The sequence below is a fragment of the Chionomys nivalis genome, chromosome 7, assembly GCF_950005125.1.
Source record: "Chionomys nivalis chromosome 7, mChiNiv1.1, whole genome shotgun sequence".
Classification (NCBI taxonomy): Eukaryota; Metazoa; Chordata; class Mammalia; order Rodentia; family Cricetidae; genus Chionomys; species Chionomys nivalis.
In genome coordinates this window covers 75,752,763-75,771,775 of record NC_080092.1, presented here as the reverse complement: position 1 = coordinate 75,771,775, position 19,013 = coordinate 75,752,763, and the positions used below count along the sequence as shown (strand labels likewise).

The 19,013-nt window shown below is 42.5% G+C and overlaps 1 protein-coding gene across 2 annotated transcripts in view; it reads right to left on the bottom strand.

Moving 5' to 3' along the window:
- Znf652 (zinc finger protein 652) overlaps positions 1 to 19,013 on the bottom strand; it is a 54,658-nt gene that overhangs the window by 13,786 nt on the left and 21,859 nt on the right. For both annotated transcript variants that reach the window (XR_009057362.1, XM_057773526.1), the window contains exon 2: positions 641 to 1,790. Coding sequence is in view for 1 of the 2 variants with exons in the window: in XM_057773526.1 (XP_057629509.1) it covers positions 641 to 1,537 (897 nt within the window). In the remaining variant the exon portion in view is untranslated. The remainder of the gene's footprint in view (positions 1 to 640; positions 1,791 to 19,013) is intronic.

The following is a 19,013-nucleotide window of genomic DNA, read 5'->3' as shown; positions in this document are numbered from 1 at the left end:
ACCACGTTTGTCACAGCAACCATACTGTACAGCACCATTATATAACCTACTGCCAGGTAAGCAACATTTTCAAACAGCTCAGCCTCTGTTTAAAGTTTGCATATTCCCTTGGGCTTGCCTCTTGACACATTTAGTGTTGCCATCTCTCCACGGGCGAAAGGAAACTCACTGCAGGAGATCTTCCATTTCCACAGGTCTGAGTCGGGGTTTCTGTCCCCATCAGCTGCACTAGACTCTGGCATCCTTTTAAACAGCAAGGAACCTTTCTCTACTCCTGACCTTCACTCAATATCTCCCACATTGACAGAAGATGCCAGAATGAATTATCGCCCAGGTCCTACAACAGTGACTCTCAGTGCAAAGCCGGCGCTGACTTTACATCCCAGTCAATCATCTACAACAGACCCCCTTCCAGTGTACCTGGGTTCCCACTAGTCCAGCGTCAGGTAAGCGTAATGCTTTTGAAAGACAGGATTAAGCCTTGGTTTTGAAAAGACCCAAGCAGCAGCGTCTAAACGATAAATTGGTGAAATCGGTCCCTTCAGCCTCTATTGTATTTATTCTCTTGGGCAGACACCAGATGACTCTGAACAGCCAGGTTCTATCCTGGAAAGTTTGCCCTCTCGGTGATGAGACCTACCTGAATGTTTTTTTCACAGTCTGTTTGCTGGTGAAGGGACAGCTCACTTTCCAGGACAAACTTCTTGCCACACTTATCACAGATCTGCATGCGCCTGTGAGTAACGTTCATGTGCTTCTCCAGGTACCAGCGAGTATTAAAGACCCTGGGGCACTTCTCACAGGTCAGAGTCTCTCTCTCTTCACACTTAGCTTTCTGGACAGGAGCTTTGGGCTCCTTGGCGGCCCGCTTCTTCCGCTTGGGTAGCTCTGCACTCTTCCTACGGCCTCGAGTTGTGCGAGGTGCAGGGGAAGTGGCAGCTGCAGCAACAGAGGCAGTTCTTCGGGTTCGCCTTTGTGTAACCCTGACTTTCTCCACTCGCTTCTCCTTTTTCTTCTGCCGTTCATTCTCTCCGTAGTCATTGCTGTCATCTGTGGCCTCCTCCTCGCTCTCTTCCTCTCCTTCCTCGCTGCTTGTCTTAAGAACAGGAGTCTCTTTGGACTGAGGAGAGACACCCTTTTCCCCTTTAGATACATTTAATGTTTGATTATTAAGGTTTACCTCCACTATGATCTGCTCCCTTTTGTAAGAGACTTCTTCCTCCTCTTCCGTGTCATCAGAATTCTCCCGGTCTTCCTTGACAGTGTGCACATCAGACACTGCCCTTGTCTCCCTGAAATATGGCTGCTCCTCGGTCTCGTGGAGATGTGGTTTGCTCATCTTGGTGTCCACTAGCACAGAATAAGGGCTTCCAGACTCCCTTTTGTACACTTTGGTGGACAGGTCGAGCTCCTGGCTGGCACCATGGTAGAAGGCGGGTGGCGCCTGACCGCGACGGCTGTCTTCCTGTGCCATTCCTGCTGCACGCACTGCACAGTTCTCAGCCAGCTCCTGGCAAGGACTGGCTGGGTAGCTCATTGGGAAGTGGCCCAGTTTATAAAGCAGCTCAGATTATAGAGAACACCTTGAAAACAGGGCAGTTAAGACTGAAATCGTTCTCCATCTACAGAGAACTAACCACTCAAGTGAAAACAAGAAACTCCTGGAGCCTGCGTGCAATTCTTCCAGCGTCACAGCACCAACGTGCAAGTCAAACAGGGCTGTTCTTACGGCAAGAGAACTCTCCTGATTTTCTTCCGAAGAGAGCTACAAGGGACTTGGAACATCTTACCTACAAAGAGAAAGAAAACGGGGGAAAAATTATACCACCATGTCCTTCTTAGGTCACGTGTTTCCCACAACATTCAAAATTTAAAATCAAACTCCATACACCATGATGTGTTATACTCCTCCAATGGTTTGGGATGGCTATTGTTTTACAGGCTGTGTGAGTTCCTACTTCCAGTCAGAACGTAAATGCTATCAGCCAAGAGACACATCTGTTAAATTCACCAAGCTACCTTTAGAGCTTACAATAGTGCAGTACATAACATGTATTAGAGAAATAAATCCCTACTAGTGCATGATGTCTGCCATGCTGGAGGCTGCAGGACCTACTGATATTAGTCTAGAGACACGAGAGGCCATGGAGCACTCAAGAGACTCATGCAGGCAGCTTCCTTCAGCAGCAGCCACCACAGGCACCAGAGTGAGAACCCACAAACAATGGAGGCAACACGGGTACTGTGGGCCATGGAAATGAGGCAGCTAAGTGGCACGATCACAGAAGTGTAACTAGAACGGCCTTCAGGCCGACGGGAGTCAAGCTGAAGCATTCTGACATTCGTTGCACGGCTTACTAGATCCTCTCTACAACTGGGTGATTTTTCATGTGTCAGTTGCGGAGAAGTCAAAATTCTGAGAATTAGTAACCACCAGGTCGATGTGGTTCTAAGAAAACTAAAACCATCCATAAAAAAAAAAAAATCAGAAGGGCACACAATGTTTGCAACATGCCTTGTATTGCTGTGTGGCCAAGCACCCAACAGCTGAGTCAAATGAGTAACACTGAAGAAACAGTCCTGTCTAGTTGACAGAAGGCAGGAAGCCAGTGTTTGATGAATGCCTTTATGTGGTAGGCACTTGAGATATATTATTATTATTTTATTTTGTTTTCGAGACAGGGTTTCTCTGTAGCTTGGAGCCTGTCCTGAAACTCTTGTAGACCAGGCTGGCCTCGAACTCACAGAGCCTTCCTCTGCCTCCCGAGTGCTGGGATTAAAGTTATGTGCCACCACCACCTGGTCAAAAATATTATTAATCTACTTCATACCTAGTGTAAAACTTTGGGGTTGATTTTTAATTAATTAAAAATAAGTAAAGCTTATTTTTTCCTTATTTTAACTGAGACAAGAGTCTCACTACATAGCCCTGGTTGTCCTGAAACTCATTATGCAGACTAGGCCACTTTGGGCTTAACTGCCAGGATTAAATGTACAGCCACCATTCCTGGCTTTTTCTTCATAAAACTGGTTCTACTTGCCTTAAATAAATGAAATCTTGCTATGTTGTCTTTTTTTTTTTAAATAACCTTAATAAGAAACTGTTCAGTACACTTAATGATATAACTTTAACAATTGTAATGGGAGTCACTTCAGCCTCTCTGGCCTGTTCTGCATAAAACAAACCATAATATTAAGGAAGAGAAGGTATGAACAACTATTTTCATAAAAGGAACAAAAAGCAGAGTTAATTTCTAACCTGACTTTGTTACTGTCGATCCTACACTGTACCAACAATCTATATCTTAGTAGTCTACCAATCAAAACATGGGAGCCAAGCAGCACACTGCAAAACTGTAAAGCGTGGCTGATTCTCTGGTTTATAAAATAATCATAAGGAATATGCTGGTGGGAATGCAAGCTGGTATAGCCCCTTTGGATGTCAGTGTGGCAATTTCTCAGAAAATTAGGAAACAACCTTCCTTAAGACCCAGTAAATACTACTTTTGGGTACATATCCAAAGGATGCTCAATTATGCCACAAGGACATGTGCTCAACTATGTTCATGGCAGCTTTGTTTGTCATAGTTAGAACCTGGAAACAACCTAAATGGCCCTCGACCAAAGAATGGATAAGGAAAATGTGGTACATTTACACACTGGAGTACTACACAGCAGAAAAAAATAATGACATCTTGAAATCTGCAGGCAAATGGATGGAGCTAGAAAACATCATATTGAATGAGTTAACCCAGACACAGAAAGACAAGTATCACATATACTCACTCATAAGTGGTTTTTAAACATAAAGCAAAGAAAATCAGCCCACAAATCACAATCCCAGAGAATTTAAACAACAATGAGGACACTAAGAGAGACATACATGAATCTAATCTACATAGGAAGTAGGAAAAGACAAGATTGCCTGAGTAACTGGGAGCATGGGGACCATGGGGAGGGTTGAAAGGGAGGGGAAAGGAAGAGAGGGGAGCGGAGAAAAATGTAGAGCTCAGTAAAAATCAATAAAATAAAAAAATAAAATAAAAAAGGTTGGAAGAAAAAATAATCATAAGGATTTGTATTTAGGCAAAGCACTTTGTCACATCCTTGTTGATCACTTAAGTGCTTCCCATCTGCTAGGGACTTGAGTTGTAGCAGGCTGGCTGCAAGAGGACAAAGCAGGGTTGCTTCCAGCGACTACAGTCTCCACATTTCCACACAGCCAGCTTAAGCAACTTTAACTTTCACCAAAGATGCGATCAAATACTAAGTAAGCTACATTGAAAGATCTACGGAATCCCAATGAGTGTTCAAAGCATTTTCCATTATTCAATTCTATCCACAAACATCATCTCTAGGCAGAAATACGTTTTAAACAAAAGGAACTATTTATTTTTAAGGTAAGGAGATTTATGTGCATTACTGAGATAGTTTTTATCAAAATCTGACAAAGTCGAGGCTCTATTAAAATTCAACACCTCTCAAGAACCAGAAGAAAATGTGGCGTGACTCTGCCAACTCTGCCCACCTCTGCGCCCAGCAGGAAAGGGCGGGAAGACAAGCCCAAAGTCAAAGTCATTTTTACCTATATATCAAGTTTGATGCTGGGGCACTGGGAGGGCTCAGTCTAGCCATGACCAAGGGTAGTTCTGTAGGATACAATTTTTAATACAGTAGTCTTTAAGATGGCTAACAAGGGGCTGGAGAGATGGCTCAGCAGTTAAGAGCACTGACTGCTCTTTCAGAGGTCCAAGGTTCAATTCCCAGCACCCACATGGCAGCTAACAACTGTCTGTGAGTCCAGTTTGAGAGGAACACGCAGATATACATGCAAATACAACACCAACGTGCATGAAATAAAGATGGCTAACAAAAAGAAAAACCTATGTAAAGAATGAAAATAAATATAAATATTTTCTTTACTTAAAAAAAATATAAAACAAAACAAAAAAAAACAGGATCTCACTATGTAGCCTTGGCTGACCTGAAATTCTCTATATGGACCAGAGTGGTTTGGACTAACAGAGATCTGCCTGCCTCAACTTCATGAGTGCTAGGATTAAAAGTATGTACCACCATGCCTGACCCTACAATTTTTTATTTCACAAAAATTAAAAGTCAAAAACACTTTATTACTTTGTTTTCCTTTTTTGAGATAGGGTCTCATATTCTCCAAGCTGGCTTCAAACTATGTAACTTAGAATGACCTTGAACTTCTTTTTAAAATTACTATTAATTTTATGTGCATGGATGTTTTTGTCTGTCTGTCTCTATACTATGGGTACAGCTGGTGCCCGAGGAAGCCAGAAAAGGGCATGGGATCCTCTGGAACTGGAGTTACAGATGGCTGTGAGCCACTATGTGGGTGAAGGATTACAGGTGCGAACCACATGGCTTACACACACACCTACTTTAGATGTGTGGAATAGTGTCAGAAAGGTGATCTGTTATTTTCTTACTAGTAAAATTTTTTGGTATCTCAAAAAGTAACACTTTTTTGGGGAACAATATCAAATTAGACCAACAGGTACAAATAAATAGTCTAAAGCAAAAAATATTTCAACAGATAGAGTTAGTCCAAACCATAATACAGCCAAAGGGAAAGATGTATGAGGAGATAACGTAAGGAGAAGCTGGGGAGAAGTTTCAGCCAGTGAAATTCTTGCCAAACAAGTCTAAGTTCAGTCCCAGCACCCCTAGTTAAAAAGCTAGGCACAGTAGGAGATGTCTATAATTCAAGTACTGAGGACACAGAGACAGGACCTTGGGGCTTGCTGATAGCTAGTGTAGCCAACTCAGTAATTTCCAGATTCAGTTTCTCAAAACTACAGTGGAGAACAGTTAATGGAGACACTTGTCATCAACACCTGAGTGTCTCCATGCATAGGCATAAACATACAAACACAAAACAGGAACCATTGGTAGAGGCCAGCATGTAGAAGGTAGGAATGAGCAGTCCAAGGTCATTCTTGGCTAAAAGCAAGTTCATGCTTAGTCTGCTTTCCAGGAGACCTTGTCCTACTCCACGGCCGACACACACACACACACACACACACGCACACGCACACGCACACGCACCACTCATCTCCCTCTGCCTGTATCTGCTTCCTGACTGCAGATACCATGTGACTAGCCTTCTAGCTAACAAACCCTCCATGCCATTATGAACTGCTTTCCCTCAAACTTAAGTCAGTACTTCCCTTAGTTAAGATGTTTCAGTCAGTTTTGTCACTGCAAAGAGAAACATAGCTGACACAAAGAAAATGTCTATTGAGAGGTCGGGCTTTTGCTGTGCTAAAACCCGACTGTGTTGTTCACCGGCTGGCAACTGGCTTGGGAGAGGAATGTGGAAGAGTTTGGACTGCAGGCTGAGAAACCCTAGCATGCTGTAAACAGCGGATGGGCCAGGTTAATGGGAGACTGGAAGACCAGTATGTCAATGCAATCAATGGAGGCCTGGTCTAGGAGAACTGAGCTAATGGCCTTTCGTGTTACATTCTGGCAAAGAATTGGCTGCATCCTTCCCATGTTTTGAAAATCTGAGTGACACTGAATTTGAATGAATGAGCCAAGTTGTTCTGAGAAAGAGATGTCATGACAGCAAATATCCAGGCTGTGACACAGTTACTGCTTACTTCTCTCAGTCACTTCTACAGTGAGAGGAAGCAGAAAAAATAGGATTAACTTGAAAAGAGCAGTGACTTTAAGGATACAGACAAGGCCAGTACTGAGAACATCGTTAGAGATTAGCACCATGGAAGAGAAACCTGCAGTAGGAAAGTGTTCCAGGTCAGGTCTAACCGAAGGCGAGGCTGGAGTTGAAACTGCTGCAGAGCAGTCTCTCTAGTTTGGGGAACAATCCAGAAGATGCTTTCCTGGGGTCAGTCACTAAAGTGCACAGAAAGTGAAACCTAATTTTCAGTGGAGACACCTGGATGGTAGAGATGCTAGGGTTATGGTATATCTACTGAGGAAAGTCTCAAGCAGAATGGGACCAACCCAGGAAACAGGCTCTGTGTGCTACCTGCAGCAGAGCTCGAGACCAGGGCTACCCAATGTCACTGGGCCCACAGGATCCCATCCCAAGCTCCAGATAGTGTGTTTGTCCTGATGGGTTTCTGTTTTGCTTTGGCCTGATTTTTTCTTAGGGAAGTTTACTCTGTGCTTTTGTATACTGCAAGTACGTAACTTGGTTTTTACTTTATAGGCTCACATCACAATTAAGGCATTTGTTGAATCTCAGAAGAAGAATCTGGACTTGGGTTTTTGAACAATATTACGATCTTTATACTTTGGGAACTTTTCAGATGTGTGAAATGCATTTTGCATTATAATATAGTCATAAATCTTTGAGGAGGAGTAGTGAATTAAAGCTTAGCAGTGATGTGTTCAGATGTCAAACTAACAAGGGGTGACAATCTTCACTGTCAAACTGACTGCATTTGGAATCACCTACATCTTTGAGGACATTTCCAAGGAGATCCATCTGGAAGGTGGGTGACACCATCCCATGAAATGTGGTCCCAGACTGAATAAAAAGGAAGACGCCAGATGAGCAAAAACATTCATCTCTCAGCTTCCTGACTGCAGACAGTGTGGCTTGCCACCTCATGCTTCTGTTCAAATGCCTTCCCTACTATGTTCAAGTACATCCCCACACACTGTGAGCCAAACTAAAAGGGGAGAAGAGGAAAGAGGAGGAAAAGATGGTGGGGAGGGCAAAAGAAAAGAAAAAAACTACAAACTCCCAAAGAAAAACTACAAGTTGAACTTTATTAAGATTAATAATGTTTATACATTAAAGGATGATTATCAAGCGAATAGAAGCAACACAGAATCGGAAGAATATATTAATAAATCATAGGTTTGATAAAGGTCTGGTATTCAGAACACAGAAGGAACTCTCACAACTCAACAATAAAATAACAAACAAATAAACAAAAAATGAAAAAAAATTTAAAAAGAGAAAGACAAACAAAAAATGGAGTCAGGCAGAGTAGTGCACACTTGTAATTCCTGTAAAGGCAGGAGGATCAGCAAGTCAATGCCAGCCTAGGCTACAGAGCAAATCTGAGGCTATCTAATCCTAGATCTTGCTCTGGCAGACCAGAATGACCTGGAACTCACAGATCTGCTTGCCTCTTTCTCTCCAGCTCTCCAGTGCTGGGATTAAAGTTGTTTGCCACCACACCTGGCTAAAATAAATCTTAAAATTAACTAATTCAGGGGCTGGAGAGATGTTTCAATGGTTAAGAGCATTAACTGCTCTTCTGGAGAACCCAGGTTCAACTCCCAGCACCCACATAGCAGCTCATAACTGTTTCTAACTCCAGTTCCAGATAATGTGACATCCTTACACAGATGCACATGTAGGCAGAATAAAAAAAATACACATTAAATAAAAAAGTAAGTAAATTAAAAAATAACTAATTCAAATTAAAAACATTGAATGGGGAAAATATCTGAATTGAAGGCGAAGGTGTAAGTCACAAAAAATTCCATGCTAGTTTGGAATTATGATTAATATAATGGTTATTTAATTAAAGGGGAAAAAACTTACAGATCACCGTCCCAGACAACAGCCCTCTGCGCAATCAGGAAGGGAGTCTAGTCGCCGGAAGCAGAGCAGGAAGTAAGGAGGGAAGTGGCCACTTTTTTAAAGGGAGAGAGATCATGCCCCAATGGGCTGGTATCTCAGCGGCTATTGGCTGGAGGAGCGGAAGGACCTCCCGCAACACCTCCCCCTTTTGTTTAAGTAAGAGAGTTCTAAACCTACTATGAAATTATATACAATAAGTGCAAATATCCTATTCTAACTAGCTTAGGTCTTGTATAATAAATAGCTTGGCCAAGTCATGAGTGGAAAGTAACTACATTTATATAGTCTTCAACCCCATCGAAGATCTGAGAAGGGAAATAATGTTACCTGAGTAATTAGGAAGTGCAATCAAACAACTTCCAAAACATGCAACAAATCACCGAGACAACTAGCTGCCTGGGCAATCACCCAAGGTCACGTTTGTAGCGTTGAAGCAATCAACTTTGGCTAAGGCCTAACATAACTGACATACCATTTTCAAAGGCAAGAAACTTGTCAAAACTATCTTACCCTGTCTTGGCAGGATATGACAGTCCTGTTTTTTCCATTCACGGATACTCTGATTTCTGTCAGTGGTTGAGGTATGGGCATTTCTTTGCCCAAACGCCAGTTCAGCCAAGAAGAAAGGCTCCAGGTGGAGTGTCTTTGGTGCTCAACATTCTCTCAGGAATAGAGCGGTGCTGCCAGGAGCAATTGTGTCCCACTACCACAAAACTCTTGAGTTAGATTAAAGGCCATTTTAGTTTTTTCCCCTTTAAATAAATAACCATTATATTAATCATAATTCCAAACTAGTGCGGGATTGTTTGTGACTTACGCCTTCGCCTTCATCTGGCGCCCAACGTGGGGCAGGAAGTAAGAGAGCGCGAGGAGGGAAGTGGCCACTTTTTTAAAGGGAGAGAGACCACGCCCCAATGGGCTGGTATCTCAGCGGCTTTTGGCTGGAGGAGCAGAAGGACCTCCCGCAACACTGAATAGTTATTTCTCAGAAGCTAACATTTAGAAAGAAAAAAAGCTCATTAGAAAAATGTAAATAATCCTCAATGAGATTCTACTTCATATTTACTAAGATGACTACAATTTTTTGTTTGTTTTTCGAGATAGGATTTCTCTGTGTAGCCTTGGCCTGGAACTCTGTGTAGCCAGGCTGGACTCAAACTTACAGAGATCTGCCTGCCTCTGTCTCCTAAATGCTGGGATTAAAAGTGTGCACCACTACTGCCCAGCTATACTTTTTTTTTAAAAAAAAAGGTAAAACAAGAGTTGGAGAGGATATGGAAAAAACATATACTCCATATATTATTTGTAAATATAAAATGGTACAATTTGAAAAACAGTTTGCTAAGTCCTAAGAAGGTTAAACAAAGAGAGACTGGATGACCTAGCAGTTCCACTTCTAAGCACATATCTAGGACTGGAAAACATGCATTCATCAAACCATAAACACAAACATTCATAGGAGTATCATCCCTAAGAGCCCAAAGTGAGAGTGGCACAGGTCCATGTCAGCTGGGGAAACAGGTGCATAGTCAAAGAGTATCAGACACCCAACAGGGAGACACTCTGATGCCTAGTCTAATACGAAAGAATCCAAAAGCATTATATCAGATACAAACATCCACGTAATTGAAAGATTCTTTTCCTGTGAGACAGCCAGAATAAACCAATCCACAGACACATAAAGTCAATCATTGGCTCATGGGCTCTGAGGTTAGGGAAGTATGACAATCATTGCTGATGGACTTCAGGGTCAGTGAAAACGTTATGGAGTTATGTACTGGTGATGGTTATACAGTCTTGTGAATACACTAAACAACAACAGCAACAATGAACTATACAGTTAAAAAGGCTCTATGGTGCATGAATTATATCTTGAGAAAGAGCCTGAAATGTAGTTCAGTGGTAATGAACTACCTTGCCTAGCTAGCAATATGGGAGGTCCTGGGTTCAATCTCTAGTACTGAAAAACAAAAAGTAATTTAAAAATATACTGTATGAATACAAACAATCCAAAGACTATATGAAAGTAACACAATATTTCACATAAAAGTGATATTCTTGATCCCTTGGATATCTCATTAAGTATCAATTAGATGAAAAGCAAGAGCTAGGCCTAAGATAGTGGAAAATAACAGCTTGAGCAAAAAGATCAAAGACAGGTCTCCCCTGGTGGATGCTGGGAAACCATCCTACAGGTAAACATAGAGAGGCTGATACTGAACTGGGGTGTTACACTGATTAGTGAATATTTTTTGAAGATTTATATTATGTGTTGTGGGCTATTGTACACTAGATATTTTGGTGTAATAAAAAGCTGAATGGCCAATAGCTAGCCAGGAGGTATAGGCAGGACTTCCAGACAGAGAGAGTACTCTGGGTAGAAGGTAGAGTCGCCAGCCTGAGGCAGAGGAAGCAGCATGGGCAGTACAGAGAGGTGAGATAGCCACACAACAGAGTGTAGATTAAAATAAATGGATTAAGCTATAGGAGCTGGTCGGACAAGCCTAAACTAAAGCTGAGCTTTCATAATTAGTACATCTTCATGCCATTATTTGTGAGCTGATGGCCCAAAGAAAACTCTGACATTTATGTGCACCCATGCATGTGTTTCCTGTGTGTAAGTGAATGCTACATATATACAGTGCCTGAGGAAGCCAGAAGAGGTATATATGAATCACTTGGAGCTGAAGTTACAGGTGACTGTGAGCTACCCTCTGTGTGTGCTAGAAACCAAACTTGGGTCCTTAGAAGAGCAGCAGGCAACCTTAACTGCTGGGCCATCTTTGCAGGCCCCAGAGACTAATGAATCATACACAATACTGGATATCAATATATTGTGAGGTGACTGTTACTAAAATTGGTACCACTCAGCCTGGGGCACATATGTGAGACTTCCTGCACCTTCTCTTTCTTCCAGAAGACGAGTTTATACAGCAAGTATTTCCTGCTCAACTCCTGCACTTGTGAATGCACAAGCCTTGACTACTGTCTACACAGTCTAAGAGGAAGATTTTCCTTATTTACTACTGCTAATAAGCCCTGTATTTATTTATTCATTTATTTTTAAGACAGGAAATCCCTATGAATACTAGGTAGGCTGGCCTCAAACTCAGAGAGACATCTGCCTGCCTCTATCTCCAACACGCACCACCATACCCAACTACTGTATTGATCTTAATTTTCACAAGCTTAAAATCTGTCAGGAAGTAAACCCTATATCCTCAAAGTAAGTCATGAATGTCAATGACATTTAAAGGGGATGAAGAAATGAACTGAACATGATGTACGGCTGTATGAAGAGCCTGTGACCTGACTGGGTTCTGAGGAATAAAGTTGAAAGTAGAAAAAACTAAAAGATGTCCCGGAAACAGAGGAAGCTCAGAGAAAGCTGTCATGTTCCTGATGAATCACAGTCTACTTAGGAATAGACCAAGGCACTGCTCCACCTAAAGAAACCCAGGGGCTAGCAGAAGATATGGTTAAAAGTAGAGCAGGGGGCTGGAGAGATGGCTCAGAGGTTAAGAGCATTGCCTGTTCTTCCAAAGGTCCTGAGTTCAATTCCCAGCAACCACATGGTGGCTCACAACCATCCGTAATGGGGTCTGGTGCCCTCTTCTGGCCTGCAGGCATACACACAGACGGAATATTGTAAACATAATTAATAAATAAATAAATATTTTTTTTAAAAAAAAAGTAGAGCAGGGAAAGAAGATGGAAAGTTTGCTTGTTAGAGGGTTTCTCTGTGTAGCCCTGACCATCCTGGAACTTGTTTTGTAGACCAGGACAGCCCCGAACTCACGGAGACTCACCTGCCTCTGCCTCCTGAGTGCTGGGACTAAAGGCATGCACCACCACTGCCCAGCAAGATGATGATGACGATTGTATGTGTAATGTGTACAAGAGTTGTGCCATGTGTTAAGTGTGGAGGTAAGGACAACCCGTAGCTGGGTCTCTCCTCTGGTCTTTTTATACCCAGGTTCCGGGGAGCAAACTTAGGTTGTCAGGTTTATACAGTAAGCACCTTTACCTGATGAGCCATCTTTACCAGAACAGAGATAGTTTTGATGGAGGCTGAGAAAGAGGGACAGTGAAGGTGGCAGAGAGAGCAATAAAGGGGAGATGTGTGAAAGAAACTCAAGGCAAGCCTGGGCAGGAGTCCAGTCAGTTTGAGCAACCAGAGCAAGACTGCCTCAGACAACTAGAAAGTCTACTGGCATATTTAATGGGAAAATACAGGTGGGAAAGACAAAAAGTTACATTTTTTTATTACTTTGCAAGTAAGTTTTAAATTTAAACACAGTATCATTCTACCTTTTGTATAGTGTATGAAAAACTGTTTTTTTAAATTTGTCTTCAGTCCTGGACGGGCATGCTACAAGTGCTCTACTGCTAAGATCTACCCTTAGCTCTCTTTCAACCTTTTACTTTGAGCCAGGGTCTACATCGCCTGAGCTCATTCTGGTCAAGGTGGGCTGTGAACTTGCACTTCTTACAGGCTGTGTCACAGCTCTGACTCGTTGTTTATCCATCCTCACGCCGGGCCAGTGGTCTGGAGGCGCCCAGTCAAGCTGGGATGCTGGGAGTTAAGTGGGACTATGCTGAAAAACTTCTGAGAAAACGCTGTGAACGGTCCTAAAAAGCATAAGCAGAGGTAAGCACTACACCACGAATGCCATCTTGTGTAGAAGTGACGCCAGGAACTGGGCACCATCTTGCACCGGTGCTAGGACTGGGAAAAGGACAGAGCATGTTAAGTTGGTGTAACAGAAAAGTGAGGAAAATAGGTCTTGAATTTTATCACTGAACTAGAGTTGAGACAATCCTTGACAAAGACTTTTAGTTGATGATGAGAGTAAATTTTACTTATTTTCAAGTTGCTTTAAATTGGATTTTCTATTATTTGAAGCTCAAAACATCCAAGTTCATCTGATCATGTTTGTGAAATAAATTAGGACACTTTTTTTGTTGTTAGTTTTTAATGATGAAAACAGAAATATACCTAAAAGTGAAGCTTCTAGAAAACCACTTGTCCTTCTGATATAGGAGGGTCTTATATCTATATGTTACTTTCATTGGTTAAATAAAGAAGCTGCCTTGGCCTTTTGATAGGCCAGCCCTTAGGTGGGTGGAGTAGACAGAATTCTGGGAGAAAGAAAGCAGAGTCAGACAGGCGCCATGGCTCTCTGACTCGAGATGGATGCAGGTTAGAATCTTCCCGGTAAGCCACAGCCTCGTGGTGCTACACAGACTTAATGGAAATGGGTTAGATCAATATGTGAGAGTCAGCCAATAAGGGGCTGGAGATAATGGGCCAGGCAGTATTTAAATGAATACAGTTTCCGTGTAACTATTTCAGGTGTAAACTAGACAGGAGGCGGGTGGCAGGAAAGCAGCCCACTGCTCCTTTTACTACATCTTTCCATGTCCTACATCATCCCTCAGACTTGACCTTGACCTGCTGCCTAAGCCTCACATTTCAGGGCTTGTTGACATTTTTGTCCAAGGGGTTATCCACAGACTATCTTGTGGGCATGAGGTGATTGTAGCTATAAATTTTGACAAAGAACTTGATCTTCTGATCTCTTGGTGATTTTCTTCATGCCCATGGCAGCTGTCACTTTTCAGGGATAGAGGTCATTCCAGCCACCAGGGCATGGCTGTAAGGATGGTCTGAGGTGCCATCATCAACGTTCTTCATGATGACGGCTTTGTGCCTGGAGTGGGACCAGCTCCACTCTCCAGGTTTCATGAACTTGCCCATTTCAACAGCAAGCAAGGAAAGAAGGGCCCTTCTGAAGAGCTGTCAGGTGGACAGACAAGTCTCCAGGTCACGGAAATGTCAAAGCTGTGTGTGTATACTGATTGTCTCTGATTACAATAATTTATAAATTTTCAACTTTATTATGACATAAAAATTTCATTCAACAACCACATTAAAAAAATTAAGTGCTGGGGCTGGAGAGATGGCTCAGTGGTTAAGAGCACTGCCTGCTCTTCCAAAGGTCCTGAGTTCAATTCCCAGCAACCACATGGTGGCTCACAACCATCTGTAATGAGGTCTGGTGCCCTCTTCTGGCCTGCAGACATACACATAGACAGAATATTGTATACATAATAAATAAATATAAAAAAAAATTAAGTGCTAGGCATGTTAGGTAACACATGCTTTTAACCCCAGCACTCAGGAGGCAGAGGCTGGCAAATCTGTGTGAGTTTGAAGCCAGTCTGGTCTACATAGAGGGTTTCACCTCAGCTAGAACTACAGAGAGAGACCTTGTCTCAAAAAAATAAAACAAAGCTGGGTGGTGGTAGCGCACGCCTTTAATCCCAGCACTCGGGAGGCAGAGGCAGGTGGATCTCTGTGAGTTCGAGACCAGCCTGGTCTACAAGAGCTAGTTCCAGGACAGGCTCCAAAACTACAGAGAAACCCTGTCTCGAAAAAACCAAAAAAAACAAAAAACAAAAAATTCTGAAAAAATTCTAAAATTAAAAACACTCTGTGAAAGACTATAAGGACTTTTGAAGTTGTACTGAATGAATTTTTTTTTTTTTTTTTTTGGTTTTTCGAGACAGGGTTTCTCTGTGGTTTTGGAGCCTGTCCTGGAACTAGCTCTTGTAGACCAGGCTGGTCTCGAACTCACAGAGATCCGCCTGCCTCTGCCTCCCGAGTGCTGGGATTAAAGGCGTGCGCCACCACCGCCCGGCACTGAATGAATTTTTTTAATTATATGTTCTACTCTGGTTTAGTGATAAAATTCAAAACCCATTTTCTCCCCACTTTTCTGCCATGCTAACTTAAACATGCTTTGTCCTTTGCCCAATTCCCAGCATGGGTGCAAGATGGTACCTTGGTCCCTAGCATCACTCCTACAAGTCTATGGAGTCAGGGAGTAGAATGTGGTGGTTTGAATGAGGCTGGCCCACATAGGTTCATATATTTAAATGCTTAATCACCAGGGAGTAGGACTATTTGAAAGGATTAGAAGGATTAGTCGTGGCCTTTTTGGAGGAAGTGTGTCATTGGGAGTACACGTTGAGGTTTCAAAAGCCCAAGCCAGTCCAAATGTGGCTCTCCCTCTCTCTGCATATGGATCAGGATGTAGCTCTCGGCTACTGCCCCAGTAGCTGCCTGAATGCCACCAAACTTCCCTCCAAGATGACAATGGACTAAACCTCTGAAACTGTTAGCAAGCCACAAATTAAATGATTTCTTTTATAAGAGTTGCCATGGTCATGGTGTTTCTACACAGCAATAGAACAGTGACTAAGACACACTTTAAAATTAAAATATGACCACTTCAAAGAAAAGGAATAATCTCAAAGTCAAGACCAAGACAGCTTTTGATGCAAACCACTACACGTTGCAGAAGCAGTAACCTAGTTTCGTTCTGAGTAGAGCATCTGCTGTCCTCAAGAGAGCTGTGACTTTCGAGCAAGATTTACTTCATTACATGCCAGATAACAGGTAAAGCAGAGGAGTCAGGGAGGGCCAGTAACACATTCCTGTACTGCAGCCTCATGCAAGCCTTCTGTCTGGGGGGGGAAATATGTGCGTGCACATGCATGCACACGCACACACTGACAAGCCTCTGTTCATTATTCCTGACCTAACGTTGAAGTTTAACTGTAGGCTAAAGGCAGGACTTATGATGATGTAATGATCTGCAAGCATGTGTGCATGCCTGTGCATGTATGCGTAAATTTCAGTCAGTACACAGAATTATTCTTGGCTATTCGCTTTATTCACAACTGCTCATGAATAATTTCAGTCTAGAAATATTTGAACATATAAAGGTTTTTCCACATTGCCTGTGTGTGTGTGTCTTCTTTTATATGTATGCGCCTTTTGTCTCCGTATATGTCCATTTACCATGTGTGTGCCTGATGTCAGTGGAGCCCAAAAGAGGGCATCAGGTTAGGCATGATCCATGTCTGTAATCCCTTCAGGAGGCAGAGGCAGAGGCAGGCAGATGTCTAAAAATCAAGGCCAACCTAATCTGCATAGTGAGTTACAGGTCAGCTAAGCCTCTCTCAAAAGTAAGGAGGAGGATGGGGTTGCCCCAACCTTCAGTCCTTAGAAGAGGGCATCAGCTTCCCTGGAACTGGAATTACAGATGGTTGTGAGCTGTCATGTGGGTGCTGAAAAATCAAATGTGGGTCTTCTGGAAGAGCAGCCAGCATTCTTAACTGATGGGTCACCTCTTCGGACCCTGTTTTTTGTTGTTTTGTGATAGGGTTTCTTTGTGTAGTCCTGGCTGTTCTGGAACTTGCTCTGTAGACCAGATTGACCTCAAACTCACAGGGATCTGCTTGCCTCTGCCTCCCGAGTACAGGGATTAAATGTGTGTGTCACCACCACCCAGCCTGTTTTTGGTTTTTAATTGCAGTACTAGAGATAGTTCTAAGGTTCTGTATATGCTAATCAAATGCTCTACCACTGAGCAGCCCTCCACATAGAGTTCTTATTCATCCTTCCCCCAAAACATTTCATTAAGAAAGAAGTTGTACACACCTTCATTTCTGTATTGAACAATCTATTCATTCCATAATGTCTTCATAATCCCAAAGAAATTACTTTCAGAATATAAGATAAATTGTTAGGAACCACGCATTTATGTTTCAGACATTTATATTTTAACTGCACAGGAATGTCTAAAGGCATAGATGAGTAACAAAGGCACTGAGCCAAGGTAAGTGAGCAAGACACTCCTGGCTTGCAGACAAGCAGGTGGAGGAAACACTGGGAAGATGATTTTCACATTAATCATTATGATTAATACACAGTACCTGTATTAATCTAAAGAAAACCTTAACCCCTCACCCCTTACAATGTATGTGCTATGAATAGACACAATTACAAACTTCATTGCTTTGCTTTTTTGGGGGTGGGAGGACGGAGAGTTTGAGACAGGGTTTCTCTGCTAGCCCTGGAACTCATTCTGTAGACCAGGCTGGCCTTGAACTCTGCCTGCCTCTGCCTCCCGAGTGTTGGGATTAAAGATGTGCACCACTACCACCTGGATGAACACTTTACTTTTTAATTTTTATTTATTTCATTTGGTGTGTGTGTGCTAGTGTGTATGCCATGGCTTGCATGTGGCAGTCAGGACAAATAATCTGGTTTGGCGGCAGGCGCCTTAACTGTCTGAGCCATCTCACAGTACCACTCTTCTTTGTTTTAAAACTGCTTTGTCGCCGGGCGGTGGTGGCGCACGCCTTTAATCCCAGCACTTGGGAGGCAGAGGCAAGCGGATCTCTGGGAGTTCGAGGCCAGCCTGGTCTACAAGAGCTAGTTCCGGGACAGGCACCAAAGCTACAGAGAAAACCTGTCTTGAAAAACCAGGAAAAAAAAAAAAAAAAAAAACAACCAAACAAAAAAAAACCTGCTTTGTCATAACACAACCTAGTTTATGGCCAAACATAAAAGCAGTGATATGAACACACAGGACTATGTCACCACACTTTGCTTGCCTTCATTAATGAAGAAAAACTTGAGTAATGAGGATTTTTGCTATAATATCTTTAAATATAGTTATCTTTCTGAAACTAAAGAATTCTTACACTAGCTCAAACCATGGGAATTTCATCTTCTTCTTCTTCTTAAAAAAAAAAATATGTTTAGGACTGAAGAGATCCTTAGCAGTTAAGAGCATTGGGTTCTCTTTCAGATGACCTGGATTTGATTCCCAACACCCACAAAGCAACTCACAACCATCTCTAACTCCAGCCCAAGGGATCTGATACCCTCTCTGGTCTCTGCAGGTACAAGGCACACACATGGTCCTGACATAGATGCAGACAAAATATCCATACACGTTAAAAAATAATGTAAATTTTAAATGTGCATGTGACAGAGATAGATAGAGAGACAGGGCACAAGTGCCCTTGGACATCCTAGAGCTGGAGTTACTGGCATTTGTGAGCCAGATGTGAGTGCTGGGAACTGATATTCAGGTCCTCTCAAAGAGCCACAGGTCCTCTGTTGAGCTCTCTCTCAAGCCCCTGGGAATATTCTATCACTGCCTTTTGTAACATCTTCAAGAAATATAGGTAGAGCCAGTGATAATAGTTCTGGCTGCAGAAACATAGCTAAAGGAATCCTTCCATGACCTCACTCCTTAAAAACACATTGATCTAAGGTGTCAAAAGCCTTTAATCCCAGCACTTGGGAAGCAGAAGCAAGATGATCTGTGAATTCAAGGCCAGCCTGATCTGCATCGTGAGTACCAGGTCTGCCAGGGCTACACAGAGATGCTATCTCAAAAAACTAAAATCTAAAACATTTTGCTCGAAACTTCACAACGTTCCTGCCAAATAATTACTCTTCATGATGGAGGAGAAGGCGGGCCTCTGGCTAAAACATGAATCAGGAGCACTTTGAGAGTGCAAGAGCTTGTTCTGTATGTAGCTGTGG